We start from the raw sequence: 23,226 nt of genomic DNA, 5'->3' as shown, positions 1-23,226 counted from the left end.
TATGTTGGTCCACTTGAGGCCTATTGTCATCCAACCATTTTTGGCTTACAGTTGGTTACATGGGTCCAAACCACGATGTTTCGCATTTACGCATGTTTTATGTGCACCCTATGTGCCATATTGCACTGCTGTAATGTACCAATAGGTCCTCACATCAGGATTTGAATCTATGTCGATTCTGATTCTTCTTCAAGCTCTTTAAAGCCCTTGCAAATGATCTCTTTACCGCTTATATTTTGCAGATTGTCACTTCAGTGAGACAATATTTCGACTATTAGGGGGAGATATGAACGTTAATATTCTTGAAGAATGATTTGCATAGGCACTGCCCATTATGTCTCATCTCCATCCCTGTATCACACAAGTATGATAAGTAGATGCAATGTATTCTAGCTTTCAAAATATTGCTACAGATGCATTTTTTTTTATCTAGTTAAAGTTACAAGATCATATACCAACTGCAAACATACCTGCAAGGATAGACATACCTAACAGACGTTGAGTAACTTCCCTAAAATGTGTATCGTCCCTGAAGGATGGTTGACCACCTTTGTTTGACGGTCCAATACCTTGGCTTCTAGCCAATCATCTGTCTTCGGCTAGAAGTGCAACAAATCACTCGGTTCATGGGATTCATTCCCCTAAAAGAAAAAAGATATGGCACAAATGAATCCATAGTCGACCGCTGTCTTAACCATTCAATCTCATAAGATTAATTTGGTTATCCTAAAACTTGAAGTTCTTGGTCCAATATACTAGTTTGGGTGAGATATGGAATTGGAACGAGATAATGAAAAGTGACGAATCGAACCGCATTCCATTGATTAGTGACAACGTGGAATTGATTAGTCAAATTTCAATCTAGGTTGAATTAAATTCCTTACCAAAGAGTGTTTGGACCTATTGTTCCTGCACTGCCCAAAGTTAGTTCGTTGTATTACAAGTGGGAAAGAAAGCGTAATGAGATGAATGAAATAACGTGATGTAATGGACACCTTATGGTGCAAGTTTCTCTTAAAAGCCTTGTGAATGATTGCAACATTATGAATGTGGTTAGCGTTTCTCCATAGGGATATTGATATGGAGATTTCATGTAAGTTCCCAAAGAACTACATAGACTGATTCAAATAGTTCTAGACCACAAAACACCTTTTTAATTCAAATTCGGCGTTCTATTTACGGATTGAAGCAATCTAGGCAGATATGGTATACATGTTTAAGTGATTATTTGATTAGTTAGACATATAAGAATAAACTATGCCCTTGAGTGTTAACTAAGAAGTATTTCGAATTGCTAGAGTTGCAGTTAATGTCATGACATAAATCTCACCAAGACTCTAAAAGAGCTTGAGAAAACTGCCTCGCACTTGAAGACGAAATTTGAGATGGAGGATCTTAAGAAAACTTGTTTATGCCTTAACATGAAGTTCGAGCATTATTTTGACGATCTTCTGGTCCACCAGTCGAACTATACTCCGAAGGTGTTACATTTTGCGTATGCTTATAATTATCTATTCGCTAGATGCAAATAAGTCCCTTGAAGAGGTTGAAGAACCCGAAGTTCTATATCTAAATTCAACTTTGCACTTTATTGTACTTAAACTTTCTCGGCAATCCCTCAGTGAGTATTCCTACCTATGCATGTGTTTGACTCTGCATTCCTTTGAAATCTGATGAATGTGGACGAATGATGAATGTATGAATGTTGCTGAATGCATGATTCAGTCGAATGTGTTCACTTAGTGGTTTTTAGGGATGAATCAACACTGTATGCAACCTGCAAACATCACAAAAATTAAAAACAGGTTAGCTAAAGAATAAAGAAAAAGGAACTGAAATTGCTATTTTTTGGTTTTTCAATTTTCTGAATTTTTTTTTTTTGTTGTGTGATTTTGTAATATTTTTTTTTATTTTTATAAAAGCATGAAAGCAAATAAACAAAAATAAAAAAAGAAAATGAGTTTAAAAAGTTGGGTTGCCTCCCAATTAGCACCTTAGTTAATATATATAACTAAAGAATGAGGTTGGTAATCACGTCACTTGTTTTTTTAGAGTCAAACATTCCTTAGCAGCATTGTGGGGTGACAGTGGATACAGAATAAGTCGATGTTTATCAACTATGCATTTAAATGCAGTGGGTGAATACTTCATACCAACCCTTCTATGAGAATGAATCTTTATAATCAAATAGGGTCGTTTCCAGCGAGGCTTATGTCTTTGTCGAATTGACTTCAATCTTGTATTTAATACCCATAACCTCTACAATGGAAAAATTTCTTGATGAAGAATTTGGTTGCCATTAAGCTTTTTATTTTTTATTTTAATTTAATTTTAATTTTTTTTTCCCATGTAGATCTTAGCTTTCTTGTAAGACCTGCACTGAATTTCTTCAAGTATGATCGATTGTGCTAGTGCGTTGTCCAGTATAGCAACTAAAATTTTCTCATCAGCAACTATTTTCCATGTGTCCAAATCGTTCAACTTGTTGAAGAGTTGACTATGTGACATACTTGATGCTGAATTTGTGTGGACTTCCCCTAACACATTAGCTTTCAAGGCTTCCTGCACCTTTTTGGGAAAGGTTTGTTGGCACATAAACTTAGGTAGCCATAGATTATGGGAGGATTTTAGGATCAGCATGTGCCATTTCCTCCCTTAGGCGTGAATAGTTGACAGATTGCTCCTCAGTTCCTGCACCAATCTCATTTTGATCATCACAACTTTTCCCGCAGTTAATGCTTGAAAATGAAATCCTTCATTGGTTATTTCAATGTACAACTCAGTTGATTCCAACAATTTAGAGATTTTATCTTCCACCGAAAGCTCTAATGGCACAATAGGCTGCTCAAAATACTGCTGATTATTTGCCCACATAAATAAACATGCTTTTTCAAACCTGGAGTGTAGAACTCTGAATAGGGATCGTTCCAACGCCTTTTTGGGTTGTTTCTCACATTGATATGCTTTTGGACAAACTCTGGAAAATATTCCCCTTCGGGGCACTGCAAAATATCATGGGTCTTCAAACAGAAAAGGCACAAACTATAGGTTTAAATCCATAAAAACCTTTTTCTGCTAATGAAACCTATAAAGGTAGTCTTCCTGGTGGTAGCTCCGTCATTGAATTGCTCTCAAAATTAACAGACCATAACCTACACAAATAAAAATAAAATCAACAAGTAAATAAAAAGATATATACAAAATTAATTAACTAAGAATATATGATAAACATAAGTTATTTAAAACAATCCTTTGCAGCGGCACCAATTTCTTGGTGGGATTTTTATCACCTGTAAAAATAGTGATAAAAACACTTACAAATACTTGCAAGAGTATAAGGTAATTGTAGTATAAACGGCCCAAGTAAGGTCGTTCGATTATTTAAAACAATTTATGTAAAACCAAATCTTAATTAATTATTTAAAACAAAGTTTGAGAAAAGGTTGATTTTGTGACTTAAAATATTATAAACGAATTTAAAATAAAAACAATTAAATAAATTGAAAAAGTAAGGAAAACAAAATAAAACAGTTTTTGAAAATCAATTTGTAAATGCACTAGGGTTCCATCTTCACCTTAACAATCCTATATAGTTCTCCCATTTACTTATGAATTACCCATGCATGTTTTGAAGGTTAAGTTTTCCTAAAGTATGCTCTACTTGGACCTCTAACCTAGAACGTATATCAAACATGCAGCCCATCCCGACTTCCGATCGAATGTGAATATGAAAGACTCATTAAGCTTTATGAAAAACCATTCAACCCTTAGGACGTGGTGTTCGCCCTAAGTGAACTACAATTATTAACCACAAGAACCCATTGCCAATTTTAGGGAACCTTCTGTAACGACCAATCCCCAATTATTACGATTTTTATAATTTTTAAATGTGCATCTACGAAAATGCCCTTCGAGGTAAAGTGTTGACTTTTGTTGACTGCTGTGTCGTGTCATGTAAGGTTCAATTTCTTGGCGTATCTTCGTAGTACTCGTCTCTACGACCCGACCTGCGAAAACTGTGAAACCCGATGGGTTTCGATGGTTTTCCGGCCAATTTCTGACAATTTACACCGAGTTATCACCTGGGAACTCCTCACCAGCCTTCCCTCTTCAATTTTCCACACAAATTAGACAAGATTTGGTCTTGGTTTCATGAGAATGGCATTGGCAGCACCATGGTGTTCTTGGTGGCAATTCGCCAATTTTTGAAGCAAGGTACTTCGATCTCTACCACCATTAGACTCTCCTTGAACCCATAAACAATGCCCAATCATTGGTTGGAGCGTCGGAGTTGATTTGAGGACGAATCAAGAATCACCCTTTATAAGGTTTTCGACGGGTTTTAGTGGAATTGGAGCTTTTCCCGGCCAAATTGGCCTTAGTCACAGGTATGAAAGTTGCTCCACTCACTGAGATCTTTATTCTTGTAAAATTTGGTAATTTTTAGAAATAGTTGAATTTCTGGCAAGTTCGGGTGGCCAAACCTGCAGTGGCCCGTGGGGCAAGACGTCCCCTGACGTTCCTAGTTTAAATTTGAATACTTTAATTCTATTGGTGAAGTCCGATTGAATAATTTCTGTCATTTGAATGTAGTTCCATGAAAGTCTGCCGCTTGATTATTATAGCAATCGACAATCCGACCGTTGGATCGTCACCAAACTTTGATACGTTATAATACATAATATTTGAGGATATTAGAAACTTATGGATTGGGAATCCGACATACGGATCTTCCCAATTAGGACATGTAAGTTATATGTTCAATTGATAAGAATTCTAAGACATGATTTGATAATTGTTCTAGGTGCCAATCATTCGTGATGCCTTGATGTTGTGCTAGGGAGTTGGAGAGCGGACTCCAGGTGAGTAGGCTTTTGGTTTTCTATATATATACGTATGTATACTTTAAGTTTTTCCCAGAAATTGTTTTAAATGAAATGTGATTGAAATGCCATGTCATACTTGCGTTATATTTTAATATATGCATTAGTATAGCTTTGCATAATGTTGCATGATGCTACGGAGCCCAGGTAAGCTACAGGTAAGTACATTATGATGTTAGTGGTTGTGATTGATAGGAGCATATTTATGCGACTTAGTTAGCTTGTTTTCTTGCATTTACATAGCTAATTTCTATTTGTTAGAGTGTTTTAAGCTATTTTCGTGTGTTTTCAGGTTCAATTGACAAAGTTGGCAAGAAAGTGCAATTTGGAGCATTTTAGAGCAGTTTTGGGCTTGGAATACATCTAGAAGAATTAAATTGAAGACTTGGAAGATAAGGAATCAGCTACAATGAAGAAATATTATCCAAATTACCTTATCTTATCCAAACCTTATCCAACCTTATCTTATCCAAACCTTATCCAACCTTATCTTATCCTATCTTAATCTTTTCCTACCTTAATTCCAGCTTCAAAGAGGACTCATTTTCACATTAAATCACCTAAATATTAGGTTCTAGAAGCCCTATTTTCGTGCCCTAAGTTTATATCACATGTAACCCTTCTAGAAGTTCTAGAATCTGCCACAAGGACCATTCCTTGTCCTCCTTGGAATCTGATTGAAAGTGTCATTGTTCTTTGGTGATTTGGAGTCCTAATTCCTCTCATTTTCAGCCCAATTTTGTGCCTTCCCTTCACCCTATAAATACATGATGCTTCAACACTCATAAACCACCACCCTCTACCCCAATTTCACACCACACCATCCACCACACCTCAAGAGCCTAAATTCACACAAATCCCCATTGTGCGCAGCAAGGAAGGAATGAGGAGCCACCTGGAGTGTTTCTAGGTGTATTCTATCTTTGTTCTTAATGTTAAGTTTAATTATCTTTGTTTTACGAACATGCGGAGCTAAACCTTTTTTAGCTAGAGGAGACTTTGAAACCATGATTATATTTGCAACATGAATTGATTACTTTTAGTTGTGATTTCAAAAATCGTGAATATAATTTACTTAACTGTTTGATTAAGAACTTATTCTTGTGTGTTGATTAAGAGGGCCCGCTTAGTTTGCATGCATGAATTTGATGCTAAAATATAAGGGAGTTTCACCTAATCGTTATGAACTTATATTTATAAGTAGTGGAGGTTGCTAGTCACAATTGTGTTAAGTAAATTCTTGGCAGGAGTATCATGTTGTTCATAGTTACGAATGCCTTGTCAATGCTTATGATTTTCACAAAGCATAATGATCTTTGATTGTATCTCTATTATGTTGTTCATGTATGGAACTATTGAAGAATAATTTGGTTGTCGATGTGTATTCCATCCAATTCAATGACTTAGGAAAATCTGAGGGTTATTTAGTGCTGTTCACGGTTAATCTGGGGTGTTGAGGTTCATGGTTTATTGGAAAAGCAATTGGAAATCAATTTGTATGCAAGTGTGTCATGTGTGGAGAAGGACCCTCTAGCTAGCTTATTACCCATAGTTTTCCTTAATTTCGTCCAAAGTTGTTTAAGTCTTTAAATTTGTTTGTTTTTACTTTAATTTCGTCCAAATCAATCTCCCCTTTAATTAAGTGTGTTAGATTAGTTAGAAACGTGTTCAAATCTGTCCAATTTAGTGTTGAGTCTTAATAGTCTAAAATTCTTCCACATAACTTCTTAGAGTCTGTTTCGAGTCAATTTAACTTAGTTTGTGTGTTTTGAGTCTTTTTAGTTTGTTTTGAGTCATATAAGTCTAGTTAAGTGTTTTTAAGTTTTGTTTTGTGTTTTTAAGTCAGTTTAGAGTAGATTAGCATCCCTTCTAATCCCCGGCCTAAAACTATCCCTACCTTCATATACAACAATCATAGGGTTTTAATTTGAGTGTTAGAATATTTCACATCAGTGATGTATATGGTTATGCCTAGATCATTTGGTACCCATTATCCTGCACCCCAATGTTAGTGCTCCGCCTGAGGTCAAGGCCAGCCTTCACGTGATCGTTCACCTCCCACACCGTATGCTCACCTTGGATCCAAGGCATGTGCCGGCCTATCGTACATACCACATTAGGTGGTTCCGACTCGTAGGTGACTTGCGTACTTCGCACAGTCTTCACGTGATTGTAGCACATTTATTTACACCCAGCCTGTAGTACAGACCACATTAGGTGGTTCCGACTCGTGTGCAGGTTGAGCCGTACAGGTCACGTTAGGTGACTCCGGCTGGCATATCGTTTTACATTGATTTATTTTACCTAGCTTACCTATTTCATTGTTGAGATACTTGACATGGCATATACTTGGTTTTCACTACTCTCGAGCATGATTTCTATATCCGTATGTATTATTATTTTTGGGAAATTAAACGGGTTTTACGGCGATGGGTTATAATGTTTTCAAAAGGTTTTTATTAAAAACTTTATTTTCAAGCCCACTCACTTTTGGTTTTGCGCCCCTCTAGGTTTTAGCTGTCGAATATTCGTATTGACGAGGATTTGTGGCGAATCTCAGCATAGGTGGCTACCTCTGAGGGTATGATCCTTACCCACACTACTGTACTTTACTTATGCTCTGACGTTGCGTGTGAAACAGGCTCGTTCCCGCTCACAGCGCACTCTAGTCCTTAGGCACTTTTAGTTTTAAATTTATTCACATTGTCCACATCATTATACTTTATGGCTTCGTCACCTTCTAGGTGTTGGCCAGCACAACGCGATTCGGAGTCCTAGTGGACATTCCGGGTTGGGGTGTGTCACATTCTGACCAAAATTACATCAAATTACTTTTCTAAATATCCTAATGGTGGCCAATCATCAAGACAATTAGATAGTTTCAAACACGGTGACTAATAATTCAAAACATGCATGTATAATATCATAAGTAAATTGAAAAGAAACTACATATTTTTGCTAAGGCGCATACCCTAACATAAAGAATTAGTTACACAAATTCATTATTAAAAAACAAAGTATTATTAAGAAGAAGAAAAATTGAAAACACCTTGTGAAATAAACTTGAATCTTCATAAGCTCTCTAAGCCGAGTTCTCCAAGTGGATGCATCTTTAACAAACAAAATCCTACTTAGAAAAGGTCTTAGAATAAAACTAGGAAACATAATAAAATAATAAACTAGCAAAAAAAAGGTTTCCTATTTAATTTCAAATTCGGACTTCTCCTAAAAAGATACTTTTGACCAACCAAATCAACTCTGATTTGGTCCCAAAAGGTTTCTTTTGTTAGCTTAAGACGCCCCCAAAAAATCCTCAGAAGGAACATTCCTCAAAACATGCCATTGTGACCTCCAAAATACCCAAAACGTCCAAAAATGTCAATCTAGGAAAGTTGCGCGCTGGGCCTTCTTTTTTCGCCACAGTCAAAGGGTTAGGTAGAAAAATCCGAAATTTTGACACAATCATCTTGAAAGAATCACAAACACTCTCCAAATGTAATCAGTCCCAAATTCGTCCATTTGATTACTTCATGCTCAATAGGAAGTTGCATGTCCTACATTGAAAATACATAACAAAGTATCAAAATTCTACCAAAATAACCAATAAATTATAATTAAGAATAGGGTAAAATACTTTATATAATATCAACTCATTAAAATGCTAAAGGGACTCTCGCAAAAGTGGGACACTTTGTGGACTCTCTACCACCTCACAGTTTAACGTTGATTCCCATGTCAACACTATAACACATTGTGCCATAAGCATAAGGCAGAGAGTCTATGGAGAGCTCCTCTTTTGAGAGTCCCCTTAGCATTTGTCTTTTGATCATCTTTGGTGGACGACATGCAAAATGCATTAAAATTGACATTCTACAATTTTTGTTGATTGGAAAGCTTTATAATAGATAAGATTTAAAATACCCGATCATGGCAAAAAATAAATAAAAATAAAAATTTACGTTTACATTTACATTTTTGTTTTACATCTTTTGGAGGTAGGTTTCGTCAATCAGATAGATCAAAATAAATAGTTTTTTCATTGAAATAGAGCTCATATTTGCATCTCTTGAAAATATAATATGTGATATAAATATGATTTTGATATCACAACTTCACTGCTAGAGAAAATTTCATTTGCGTCGCTATTTTACGACATTTGATGCGGTAGCAAATCATGCGGCAGAGGACTGTTGCCGTCACAAAAATTAAGATAGAGAACTATTGTCGTTGCAAAAATTGAAATGCTATCGCAATATGGGCTAGATTTTGAGGCGGCATACATAGTGGTGCACTTATAACTTAGAAAATTTTCGAGATTTCCAAAGTCATGACTCATGTTTTCCAACACACAAAAGAAAAAACAAAAATACACTCAAAGTGCTTCACTCAATCGCTTTGTTCAATCTTCACTACTTGTTCTCTCTTCAATCATCTTCACAACAAAAAAAGGGATATGCACTCTGTCACTCTATCGCTCCACCCCTCTCTGTTACAACTCGCCCCTAACTCTATTGTATTTTATTCTCTCACATTGTGAAATTTTAAAAATGTCCCTGGAAGGCTAACTGTAAATCTTACGTAAACACTTGAGCTCATTTAACATTTTGTCTCCCTCCTTGATATATTTTTGTTGTACTCTTCACTACAAACCCATGAGCGCAAGTGGAATAGAGTTTGTAGTTAAAAACGAAGATTTATAGAATTTTAACGTCAAGGAAGTTTAGTAATTTTATCACTCATTGGATACTTCCATTGTTGTTTTATTTCATTGTTTTGCGTGCCATTGGGATCCATTTCCTCTCTTTTTCTTGCAGCTTACTCTGACATACTCACTCCTTCCGATACTCTCAGAGCATTTCTAGGGTAGGAAGGCCCCTAGGTAATAGGCAACTCAATCCACTTAAATGAACAGTAACTTCCTACAGTAAACAGTAACTGACCAAATGCATCTTCACCTCTAAAATATTAAAATATTAGCATTTTTTATTTTATAAAATAATAAATGATAACTTTATTTTTAATTTCGGGTAACAATATAAAGTATTCAAAAATATTAAAATTTAGTGTAACGTGGAAGAACATGGTTATGTATATATAGAAAAAAAGTTATAATTTATTTTTATTTTAATTAGTTTTTTTTAATAATTTTTTTATAATTTCTATAATATTTTAATAATTTAAATCGTGGCTGACGTTATCATGACGTTAGCTTTACACCACATAGGCAGGGCTCTGAGTTAGGTGATTATTGCTTGGCTTCTCCACCGAGCTCATCTTGGGTCCAATTACTCGAGTGGGCTGGAGTGTTTTGGGGAGGGGGGGGGGGGGATAGTGATTGGGTTGCCTATCCTCAAGGTAATAAGCAACAGTGGAGTTGCTCTCACTTAGCTTAATACTCCCACTCTCTCTCTCTCTCTCTCTCTCTCTCTCTCTCTCTCTCTCTCTCTCTCTCTCTCTCTCTCTCTCTCTCTCTCTCTCTCTCTCTCTCCCCCCCCTACATACCATAAAACCAAGACCACTCACCACGACCATCTTCATCCTCTTCTCACCTCGAGTCCGATATAGTGTTATTTTCACAGCAAGAAACTAGTCTTTTCTAGCGAATGTAAGTCTCGAAAGTACTTTGGAAACCATACGAGTTTTACAGCGAGAAGTTACTATGTTACAAAAGACAAATGATTTAATAAATCCTTATTTTTTTTTTTCACTCACACTTTCTATTTTGCGTCCCTCCAGGACTTAGTAGCTGGATTCTGTGGTGAGCAGGACCTTTGGCTAATTCTGACACCCACTTCTGACAATGTAGGAAATTTATTTCTTGTTAGATATGTAATATGCATCCTACCCAAGATGAGAATATTCTTACTTATACTGCAATTTTATCTGTGCTCTAACACTGCATGCATTTATAATAAGAGATCTTCCACGTTGTGCGTTCTCATTCGTAGATTAAATTAGTTTTAGACATAATTTTAATTTCCTCGTACTTTTTACACAACAATCGCATATTATAGCTTTGTCACCTTCTAGTTGTTGACCAACATGCCTCATCCAAAACCAAATAGCTTTCAAGTTTCTATAAATACTATTGCTGAGGAAGACAACATAAAATGCACACAATGCCATTTTTAAGTCCAAACAAACTCGTGTCGTCCAATTCAAAGGTCTTAGAAGTTCTTTTATTTTAAAAAATAGATAGAAAAATAATAAAATAAGATAAGAATATAGTTCTACAAGCAACCCCAAACCTTCACAAAAATACAGCTTTTTATCAATTCTATTGATACATTTTCCTTTTCTTTTTTGTTTAATTTCCAAGGTAATGTACATTTTCAACAATTCCTTTCGTGACAAATTCAAAACTAAGGTTCATTCTTCAGTCTTCATATTTTTCGTAGAAAAGAAAGCTGGCTTCTGCAGCGAGAACATCTTCCATTGAAACAGCACACACTTGTGAATCTGAAATAGAAAACCAGCACAATGCAGCAGCGTCAAACTCAGATTCATCACTAGGTTCTTTGTCACATAAATCAGCTCTCACGCTTCTGTAAACGGTGTAGTGCCCACTTCCAGCTCTTCCAAAGTGCTCCACAACGGCAACAACACGGTACAGGCTAGTATTTGAAGGAACCACTTCGCAACTCTCAGTCAACTGCACTAGGTACGCGCACATTAATAATCAACCTAAAAGCTAGTTATTCATCAAACACCATAAAAAATACTTTAAAAATGAAAAACAAATACAAGTTTTAAGATGCAAAAATTGTTCTTTTATGAGGAAAAGCAAGAGCCAAACAATTCTCAAATCAACTGATATACAATAGCAGCAAATTTCAACTACCTGATCTTCTGAGTGCAAGTTCATGTCTGCATGCATGGATTTTGAAATCCTTGCAGCCTGGGAAAAGCTGGATTCTCCCAAAAAATCTTGTGCATTTGCAGTGAATCGAGATACATCTGAAGCTAATTCTTCTGGGTAGATACTTCCTCTCGTTGATCCATAGATATGATTCCGCTTTATCTGATCATGCTGCATACTGGATTGATTGCGGAAAGTTCCCAGGTTTCTACATTGTCGCTGAACTTGCCCTCTTTTCATGTTTTCTTCCCAACTCTTTATTCTGACCTCAGTTGTCCTGAATTGCAACAGATCCAAAACCAACGGAAAAGAAATATGGCCCTGCAATCATCAATACAAAACCCCACGCCATGACAAATATTTTAAACCATTTTATCCTGGAAATATGTTCTCATGGACTGAACAAAGAACAACAAGAAATTTCAAATACCTGAAGTTTTACTAGTTCCCCAAATATATTGACTGAAACACGTTTTAGATGAATGCATAGAATCTGCAAGACACAATCAGATCAATAGAAATTTGTAGAGATTTAAGCATACACCTACTTCTCAGGAAAATCAAGATGTCAGAAAACGTTTAATAAAATGCAGAAAGTGAGAAACAACTAGAGCGAAATACCCAAAATATGAGCGAAAAGTACAAGAAACCAGTAGATTATTTGCAAACAGATTTAGTGATGTTAGTCATAAAAAGGAAAGAAGACAACCAGAGATATAAATGAACATGGCTTGTTGAACAATTTTTAGCCTTCTTCTGATTTGTACTTCACATAACCAACCATCAGTTCAATTCCCAGTTGGGGCTTAACTTTTCCAAAACAACCAAATCCACTCTAGAAATTGTATCTTTTGTCTAACTATTTTCAGTAGATATTTAAATATATGGCAAATGATATCAAACAATAATAACTATAAATCACTTCTCCAGTTTTTCTCTTATGCTGGGTCACCAAGTAAATTGAGATTTCCTTGTTTTTCTATTATCGTTTTCCAAGTGAATATAATAAAGATAAACAATATAACAGAATAATGGATCCTGTTACAAGAACTGAAGAACCAAATAAACCAGTTAATCCACTTTGGGTTTATGCAAATTTGACAGTTAATTTTGCAGAGGCTTCCCCAAAACTAACCTTTCTTGGTTAGGTTAGAAAACTTTTCCAAATACAACATGAAAATTGCCTTGACCATAATTTGTTAGTTACGTTGGGGGCTTTCTTTCGCATTATGGACATACCTACAGCTCTTGTTCGTACAACATTTTCCTTTGTTTTCTTATAACCATAATAAGCAGGCTCCAAGAGCTTTTGAGATGCCTATTGCCACATATTCCCTTATTCATTCTTAGATGATGCCAAAGCAGCTGAGGTACATGGGCTTCCACATGATAATCAAATAAACCCAAGTGTTCAAGAGCAATATCGTGTCATGCCAAATAGTTCCAAAATCCCATTTATCTTTCTTCCTGTCGGTCTAGTTGACACCTGGAAGTACCTCAGGTTTTATGTAATAACAGAAGAAAAAAGGAACGAACCTTTGGGCAACGAGCAATACTTATTTGCTTTAGAGTATATGAAAATCTACTTGACCACGGTAGCTTATGCAGATGAAAATGGCTTCGACAGTCACAGGAATCTTGCTCAGGGCACCTCTTAATCTTTTCAATCTCTTCCTGAAAAACAATCAAATTAAAGGAGCAAACGGTATTATGTTTACAGAAGTCAATAGCTCTTCTTGAAAGGAATAAGAACCTCGAGGGCCACATAAGGAGAAATGCGACAATTTTTATTTGACTTAAATGTCAAAATGGTCCATGTGTTCTAGTCATTGGGTCATTGGGTCAATTTAGTCCCCATGTTTTTTATTTGGCTTAAATGTCAAAATGGTCCATGTGTTCTAGTCATTGGGTCAATTTAGTCCCTGTGTTTTTAATTTGGCAAATTTGGTCCTTGTGTTTATCTCTATCAGCTAATTGAGGACATTCCATCCAATCTATTTTAAAAATTCATAAATTAGGGAAGTGTTATTGGCACTCCAAAAATCTCATTCTACACTCCTCACAAGTGTATTTTTCTTTCCTGATATAGAAAGTTTGGAGTGTAGAATGAGATTTTTGGAGTGCTAATAACAATTCCCATAAATTAATATAAACTTATTTATAAAATTATCTATTTGATTTAAAATATTTAAAAATGAAATAAAATTAAAAATTAAAAGAAAAATTACTTAAGTCTCAACTCCCCGACCTCCTTCCTAACGTTCTCTCATCCCCCAATTTTCTCGCACCCTCCTCTCATTTCTATGTCACAACCTTAACAATTTTTCAGATTGGAAGTTTTATCTCTTATATATCTTATTTCTCATTGATTAGCAATTTTCTGCAAATTTAAATTTAAATAAAGAGAAAGGGTAACATATGGCTCTCTACGGTCAGTTTCTCAATTACACAGTCAAAGACGAGGTGATCAGGGTTAATTTTCTTGGGACTACCATGATGGAATTCGCGTGGTGACAGGTGGGGTCAAGGTGGATGTAGAGACTCGTTGGTCGAGTTGCCTACGTGTGTGGCTAGGGTTGAGGTTTGGATCAAGGACAAGGCGGATGGCGTGGGTTTGTTTAATTTTTTTTTTTTTTTTGTTCATTGGTTAAAATTTTTTTCTATAATAGGGTGTGATAATTTTATGATTTTTTAACAGAGATTGAATGGAATGTTCTTAATTGGCTAACAGAGAAGCATAAGGACTAAATTGGTTAAATTGGAACACAAGGACCAAATGGCTATAACACAGGGATCATTTTGACATTTAATGTTCGCGTGAGTCAACCCTATTAATTAGGAGATTGTTTGTTATCAGGAATACAATTGTGTTTCCTAGTTTAGTTAGTAGTCCCTTAATATTCCTTGTATCACAAGATGTGTTTATATAATGCCTCCTATAGGGAGAAGAATACATAACGATTAAGCCCTATGTCTTATAGTTTTATCTTGGCATCAGAACAAGTTTCGACTTGTCTCTTCCCCTAAACCCTAAATTCTGCGGACTTGAGGATTCCATTGTTGGCTGCCGTCTGCAACCAGCAACCAGAATTCAATTTTAAAAGGTTTCAAAGCAAGAAACCTCACTTTATCCCAATCCAAAAGAGAGGGGGAAAAAAAAAAAAAACAACCACCACCAATTCAAAGGTTTCGAAGCAAGAAACCTTACCGGCAATCCAAGTACTAAACCCAGAATATCAAAACTGAAACCAACAATTTGCTGCTTTAATGACAGACAGCCTAGTCATGTTCTCCCTCGTGGGGTTGATGCCCGCCTCATAAGCGTCTGACAGAAGCTCTGTTGGCACCGCATGGAGGAAAATCAGGAAGTGGGCTGTGCTTGACTGACATCCCACCCATTGCGCCACAAAGAGGAAACTCGGAAAATGGGCTACTGAGTTTTGAAGCCCAGAACAATTCAAATCCACCAGCGGGTGCTGGCGTTAGCAACATTGATGGAACCGGCCTGCTTGGCCCACTAGCAGGGACAACCCAAGAAAACAACTTTGACCTAAATAATCTGGACCGTCAGTTTTCCTTTTTAAATTTGATTGCTTCAAGAAAGCAATTTGACGACCCAGGTAACACAGGCAAGTCTTAATTGCATCTGACGATCATGATACAGGTTGGATTATTGATTCTGGGGCCAGTGATCATATGACTTACGATCATACTCTTTTTAACTCAATGACACCACCACCACGAGACAATATTATTACTACCAATGGAGGTGTTGCCCTGTGTACAGGGGTGGGTTCAATAGCACTCACTGCTACCCTCTCTTTACATAATTGTTTACTTGTTCCCATACTTTCTAGCCACTTATTATTTGTGGGGCAAGTAACTGAGCAATTAGACTGTATAGTGCAAATGTTTCCATCTTTCTGTCTACTTCAAGATATTCGGACTTAGGCGATCATTGGACGTGGTACTAAGAGGAGGGGGTTGTACTATGTCGACGATGTTACACAAGGTTGGGGTTCACCAAGTTCGAAGCCGTGATAGTGGAAAGGAGAAAGACTGTTGAATTGTGGCACCGTCGCCTAGGTCATGCCTCCTTTGGTTACTTGCGGAAATTACTTCCGTCATTATTTAATAATATTTCAAATTCTTCTCTAAAGTGTAATGTGTGCACATTAGCTAAAAGTCAAGCTTCGTATCCTCCGAGTTTTAATAGAAGAACAGTTCCTTTTGAGTTGGTTTACTCTGATGTATGGGGGCCATGTCCAGTTACTACTCAGCATGATGTGCATTGGTTTATAACGTTTGTTGATGACTACATTAGAATGACTTGGTTATATCTCATGAAACATAAGAGCGATTTAAGTGAAACTATCCAAAAGTTTTATCATCTGGTCCACACACAATAATCGGCTTCCTATTAAAGTACTTAGATCTGATAATGGTGGTGAATACATTAATCAGGACCTTTCTTAGTTTTTTGAAGACAAGGGAATTCTCCATGAGACTACTTGTCCTCAGACCCCATAACAAAATGGAGTAGCCGAACTGAAAAATTGACACATACTTGAGATTACTCGTTCCCTTCTCATTGGCGCTTGCACGCCCAAGCTATACTAGGCTGATGGGGTGACCTACGCCATACTCCTCAGGGGGAGACAACCGTAGGTGGCTGGTTCGATATCCCTACTGGTTTAAGTGCTGACTACCCAAATAACAGGTCAAGTGAGCAAACGCATCTGGAGGATAGGTACAAGGCAAGGGTAGTAGCCAAAGGGTACACACAGACCCTTGGTATCGACTATCAGGAAACGTTTGCTCCGGCTGCAAAAATGAATACCATTAAAGTTTTATTATCTCTTGCGGCTAATCTTATTGGCCTTTGAGACAGTTTGATGTGAAAAATGCATTCCTACATGGGGATTTAGAGGAGGAGGTCCACCTAGATTTTCCACCAGGGTAGGGCATTGAAAACTCTAGTGGGAAAGTGTGCAGATTTCGAAAGGCATTCACTCGGGCTATGAAAAAGTACAGATACCAATAACGGAACTCAAATCATACTTTATTCATCAGACGCAAGGATCGTACAATTACTTTGATCATTACATATGTGGATGATATGATTGTCACATGTGATGATACGAACGAAATTGAACGGCTACAGGGATACTTGGCCTCCGAGTTCGAGATGAAAGATTTAGGAGGACTAAAGTACTTTCTGGGTATTGAGGTTGTTAGGTCTCAAGAAGGGGTCTACTTGTCACAACGTAAGTACGTGTTGGACTTGTTATCCGAGACGGTTATGTTGGCATGTAAACCGGTGGACACTCCAATGTGCAAAATCATCATCTTGCAATCTATCAAGATCAAGTTCCAACAAATAAAGAGAGGTATCAAAGGTTAGTGTGAAGATTAATTTACTTGTCACTTACTAGACCATATATTGCTTACACAGTAAGTGTATTTATGCATGCACCAAGTGAAGATCACATGGCAGCCGTAATGAGGATTTTGAGCTATTTAAAGGGAGCTCCACGAAAAGGCCTAATGTACAGAAAGCATAGGCATATGGAGGTGACATGATATACTGATGCAAATTGGGATGGGAACATCACATATAGGCGGTCTACATCGGGTTACTTTACATTCGTGGCTGGTAATCTAGTGACCTAGAGAAGTAAGAAACAGAATGTGGTGGCTAGATCGTTAGCCGAAGCTGAATATAGGGGGTTGGCACATGGTACTTGTGAACTTCTATGGCTTCAAATACTTCTTACTAAGATAGGTTTTAAGCCAAAGGGGTTTATGCTATTGTACTGTTATAATAAAGCGGCTCGGGAAATAGCTAACAATCCGGTGCAGGATGATTGGACCAAACATGTTGAGGTGGATGGATACTTCATAAAGGAGAAGCTTGATGTTAGGCTTGTTGACATTCCATTTGTGAAAACAGAAGAATAGCTGGCAGATATTCTAACACATGCAGTATCTCCTGGGAGATTTTGGGACTCACTCGACAAGTTGGGCTTAGGAGATATCTACGCACCAACTTGAGGGGGAGTGTTGGTGTGAGGCAACCCTATTAATTAGGAGATTGTTTGTGATCAGGAATACAATTGTGTTTCCTAGTTTAGTTAGTAGTCCTTTAATATTCCTTGTATCACAAGATGTGTTTTATATATAATGCCTCCTATAGGAGGAAGAACACATAACGATTAAACCCTATGTCTTATAGCTCTATCTTTTAAACCTTTTTATTTTTTCGAATTGACTATCAAAGTCCCTAAAAGAGCATCTGGTGACACATCCAAGCACAAGTGATTTAGTTTTAGTTTCCCGGTGATGCATAGCATTTATGGAATTTAATAAACAGTCAATGAGTGTTTTTATTTTTCCATATAGTAATAAGTTTTTGCATTATAAAAGAGTATTAATGCATAGCCAAAATTCGTAAGTTTTTTAAGGAGTATGAGTTAATAATCATGTATTCAATAAATGGGACACAACGCTTTGTCTGCAGTAGCAAACCTGGTTCAATATAATTGGAGGTGATGTCAGTTTCTAAAGTACCCGATCAGCTTCCCTTTGTTTTTCTTTCAGGAATCTAGGATTTGGCATCATCATTTCTTCACTTAATGTGAAAGAGAACTGTCTTTCTTTTCCTAGTCGCATCAGACAAGAAAATAGAAGGAGAAACAGGAAGATGAAGGAGTAACAGGAACCCTATTCTGCTGCAGTCGTCATATGCAAAATAAGGCTGTCAAGTTACATATTTTCATAATATGGGAATAAAGGATTTACCTCATTTACTCCTAGAGAAAATAAATACTTGACTGCCGCAATGTGCCAACAATGGTTACAGTGGTAATTCTCAACTTGCTCAGCAGCAGTGAACTGCTCCAGGCAATCCTCTAAGGTGCATCCAACCATCTAACATTGTACAAAAACAGAATTGATTAAGAATAAAAAGGAAAGGTAAAAGCGGAGACGTTTTAGTTTAGAAGAAAGCAATCATAACAGCAGAAGTCAAGTGATAGGCTCAACATACATAATATCAAAGAGTGAAAACTTCAGTACACACTACACATACAATTGTGCCACCGCCATCAAGGACTGGTGAAAGAGGCAAGCTGTGAAAAGATTCGAAATTCAATGATATCTGCAAAATAAAGAGTCAGACTCTGAAATATCCACAATTGAATGATACCGTTAAAATAAAAAGAGGAAACCCTAACTGAAGACTCTAGAACAATGGCCAGTGAAGATAGGATATTGTCAACAAGTAACTTTATTTATTAAAATTCAACATCTAAAACACAAAATTGCAGCCTACTAGGACAGCCAGGACCGAAGGATGTAGAATTTCAGAAGAATTTAAGGAAAATTAAACATGTGAAATTGATTTTGGAAACAGAAACAGTAGCACACCAACTAATCGTAAGAGTTGCAAATACACAAAAGGTGCAGATAAGCATACACGAGATCAAGTATAACTCAAATTAGTGCATGATTGTGTTCCTTCAGAAATTCATGTGAACCTGTGATGAGCAACTTTGGCACGTGAGGATGCTACCGAGAATTCCATCAAATGGCCCAAGGTAGTATTGCTGCCACCTTGCCTGCTTACTCTGGTTCTCCATACTCTTAGGAGTAATAATCCTACAATTAGATGCACAGAGTTCTGCCAAAGAACATTGATTTGGAAGATAGCAATCTGAAAATTCTTCTCTTAAAGAGGACAGAAGATGAAGAAATGCTTCTGCTGCATCCTATGTGTACATAATATTACATATTAGATATTCAACTTTGATTACTCAAGTTGTTATGGTATTTAGAAGGCAGAGTAGCACCTGCTGGCTTGTTAGATCGAAATTCTGAATGTAATCTGCCATTGCAAGCATCACTTTCCGTGGACTTAATACAACTCTTCCTCCACCAACTACGCGCAGGTCTACAGAAATATTATAAATTAGTTTGGAATACCTAATAGAAAAGCCAGAAAGTTATATATTCTAAAGACATGATGACATATGATGTCTTATCGAACCAAGTTTTATATTTAAAAAGCATTCCAGTATACAGTTTAACTCCTACAAACGGCAAGCGATTCCAAAAGGCTTAATACTAACCTTTTAACAAAGTAGCCAAAGCTATCGCAAGAGGAAAGCCATCAACGCAATTGCCAGCTGCTGAGAACTCATATTCCTCTAAAACCTTCTGGAGAAAGGGTTGAAAGCATGAACAGCTAGCAAGAGCCTGAAGATTAAAACATCCAACAACAAATCACATAAAATCATTCTAATTCATGAAACACTTAACGTAATTGATTTCTAAACAGAACATACATAGAATGTAATCGACTTCCATCTTCAAACACTTATAGGTGAACAAACGCGACCATGCGCACACACACAAACAAGCACACATATAATGTTCTCCTAGTATTTCCAAACATGATTTAACCTGATAGTGTAAGCGAATGTGCATCTCGTTCTACCCCGATCAATGGTCTTAATCAAGAACATATGATATAATGGATTTCAATTTCTAATCAATATATAAGTCAAGCAATCAAACAAGAGTATAAGTACAAAAACTAAATTAAAAAAAAAATTGAAAAAAAAAAAAAAAAGGAAACAAGTGGGAATACCTGTAAAATAACATTGAGAAAACAATTATTTCCAAGATTTTGGAGGCCCGGTACCAAAGGCAGCTGCTCGGGAGAAGAAGTCTCAGTGTGTGGCAGCCACTCCAAGTGTAAGGTGTTTAGGATGCCGAATTTCGAGCCTCTGAGAGCAAGAACAAAGCCGCCAGCAACACCCAGAAGAGCAGCCACAGATGAAATCGAGCTTGAACCAGATAAAGTCATAAACCCTTGTTGGAATTGCCCAATCAAACACTTCAAATTTACCTCCCTTTCAAACTTCATCCTATTTCTATCTTACCCAATAACCCAATACGCAATACCCAATACCCACACAGATAGACAGATTCCAGAGACTACTAGGAAGGATCAATGGGATTTCAAAACCGTCAAAACCCTGCAACAATAACAATTGAAGGAACACCGGAAACACTCTGTTCTTTATGCAAATCTGAAATAAATAAACTTTAATAGGGCAGTCTGAAAACTGGGCAAACGTCCATAACGTTTTTATAGCTCTGCACTTTTTATGCAGTCTCACCCAACTCCTACATATGAGGTGAGCTTCAGGATGTAGTGAGCTTAGGTTGATGTTAAATAGGGAGTTTGGAAAAAAATTCCTGTTTTTTAGCGGCCTAATTAAACATTAACCCACCCTTATTGCATTCAGAATTCATGTTTACTTGACATAACTGGAATTAATTTTATTTTTGACTTTGCTGCTTTACTAAAACATGGGTAATAAAATTATTTTACTTCTATACTTCCCTCTGTATTTGCTTATACATGAAAAAAAAAAATAATAAAAAAGTGTAAGTTTTCTCCCAAAACTCGTAATCAAATATGTAAAAGTCAGGAATTAAATCAACGAGGGGATCTAGTTGATCTAATTCCATTTTCTCACGTCTCAAACTTCTAAGCTCTCCAGTGTCATTCTTTTCCATTTCTATTAAGTAAACATGCTCCTAGTTGTAGTTTCTATTGCTCATCAACAATAACAACTCGAGCCCGTTTCAAGTGCTTATTGGGCACATCTTTATTTTTAACAAAAATCACCTAAATCGGAAAGCATATGATCATTGAATTAAACAGTTATCTTCTCCTATAATTTATTATTTATTTATTTTCAGTTTCAGGAAACGTTTTCAAGGGTGTTTTGGTCATTTTACATTTCAATTTCTTGTTTGGAGGTGAACAAATAGATAGATGTTAATTCCACGAGCACATAGGTGTAAATAGTGCCTAATTCAGAGTTAGAATGAAGAAGTTAGAAGTGTTTAAGTTGGAGGGCATTTTTCTCACTTAGACCAAAGTTACTATAAATGGAAAGAGTCTGACCCATGGAAGTAAGAAAACCAGGTCTCCAAAAACGAAACCCTTTAGCTCTGCTAGACCAGGATCAGGAATCAATGAGGATGGTGGGGTTAAATTATTGTTGAGCCCAGTTGAAACCCCATGTCATTTTTACCTCCAACAACGACAAGGTGAGCCTTTGAAGTTTTTGACATCGTGGCTTTCCTAGGGGTTTTGGCCGTCTTTCATTACTATTGGACTTCATGACAAGTAAAAAAGTTGTTCCTTGTGTTGAGCTTTACATGCTTGTAAAATTTTTGAAATTTGAAGTTAGCGGGAACTGAGTTTCCGTTTGCCGGAAACCACCATGCATAGTGGTGTGTGTGGCGGGGCATGGGAAAACTCAATGACATGGCTTTTGGACATAGAGATGTTCATGAAGCCTGAGTCCATATTCAAGGTTTGATTGTTGAAATTTGATGCAATGGTTCGATCATTAAATTTTTGAGATAATTGTACAGTTGTTCGATTTTCATTATTGGCAACAATGCGACCATTGGATTGTCGTGCAATTTTTTAGCATGTTATTTGTTTATTGTCAAACCTTTGAGAAATTATGGAACGAAAACTTGACGTTTGAATTTTCCAGATTGGAGAATCTTGGTTGTTAACCACTTTGACCGACGATTGACTTTTTGGTCAACGTGCCCCAATTTATTCTGGTGGCTTATTTATTTTAGGATTCTAAGATAATATGTGTATTTTAATAGGCGTTCATCGTGTCTAAGTGCTCAGATTGCTAATAGTCGAGATTTTTGATAAGTGATTGTAATATTATGTGATGATATATTGCATATTCTCTTGTTACTTACTTCTGTATAGCATAGATTTATAAAATGTGTTTATCGCTAGTCATCAATCTGTTGTTTGAAATGATATATCTATATTTACTTGAAATGATTGCAAACTGAGAGGGCTAGTAGAAGACCGATACCTTGTATACTTAACTTCTCGTTTCATGCATCGATATTAAATCCTAGTGTGTTACCTTTCTTTCTAATTCCATGAGTAATTCTGGAATCCAATTTTCCTGAGAGGTTCTAGAACGCTACTCTATTCGATTCCATGCGAAGTTCTGAATCCCTACATCATGTCTGATTCCATGAGAGGTTTTAGAATCCTACTCAAGTCCTAGAGAGGTTCAGAAACCATGTGCATAGTTTCTATCTAGTTCCATAAGAGGTTCTAGAACCTAGTGGTTTGCTCTGGCGCGGGTCTAGTAGACATGTGATGCACTGCGAGCAAAGCCACTAAAGGCTGCATTAATGGGCCAAAGCCCATTGGAGTTAGGGTTTCTAAATCAATGGGCTCAAGACAAGCCGCAAGATTATTCACATAGACTGTTCGTGGAGGCTGGTACTGTTTGGCAGTGACCAGCAGAGCTAGTGGCTGTAGCTCGATAGAAGCATGTTGAAATGGTGATGGCTATTTGACGGGGAGTGACTGAATCTGATGAGGCCTCGCATGCGGTTGTTGTTGCTGTTATC

General features: G+C 36.8%; 1 protein-coding gene across 3 annotated transcripts; it reads right to left on the bottom strand.

The window, feature by feature from the left end:
• Positions 1 to 11,030: 11,030 nt before the first annotated feature.
• On the bottom strand, positions 11,031 to 20,937 carry LOC137749137 (ubiquitin carboxyl-terminal hydrolase 27-like). Of its 3 annotated transcripts, none has more exons than XM_068489258.1 (10): positions 20,393 to 20,937; positions 19,872 to 19,998; positions 19,593 to 19,693; positions 19,281 to 19,511; positions 18,833 to 18,901; positions 18,544 to 18,672; positions 13,279 to 13,416; positions 12,173 to 12,235; positions 11,725 to 12,063; positions 11,031 to 11,535 (listed from the first exon to the last, which is right to left on the bottom strand). In XM_068489258.1, exons 1-10 carry the CDS (start codon positions 20,669 to 20,671, stop codon positions 11,260 to 11,262), a joined length of 1,752 nt encoding a protein of 583 aa, XP_068345359.1. In that variant the 5' UTR covers positions 20,672 to 20,937; the 3' UTR covers positions 11,031 to 11,259. The 3 variants fall into 3 exon arrangements, with proteins under 3 accessions (XP_068345359.1, XP_068345364.1, XP_068345371.1); XM_068489270.1 differs by having other exon boundaries at positions 11,455 to 11,540; XM_068489263.1 differs by lacking the exon at positions 13,279 to 13,416.
• Between the last annotated feature and the right edge of the window lie 2,289 nt (positions 20,938 to 23,226).

The sequence above is a fragment of the Pyrus communis genome, chromosome 1 (genome assembly GCF_963583255.1).
Source record: "Pyrus communis chromosome 1, drPyrComm1.1, whole genome shotgun sequence".
NCBI lineage: Eukaryota > Viridiplantae > Streptophyta > Magnoliopsida > Rosales > Rosaceae > Pyrus > Pyrus communis.
Note: the sequence above shows the minus strand (reverse complement) of the source record. Positions and strands in the feature narration are given on the sequence as shown.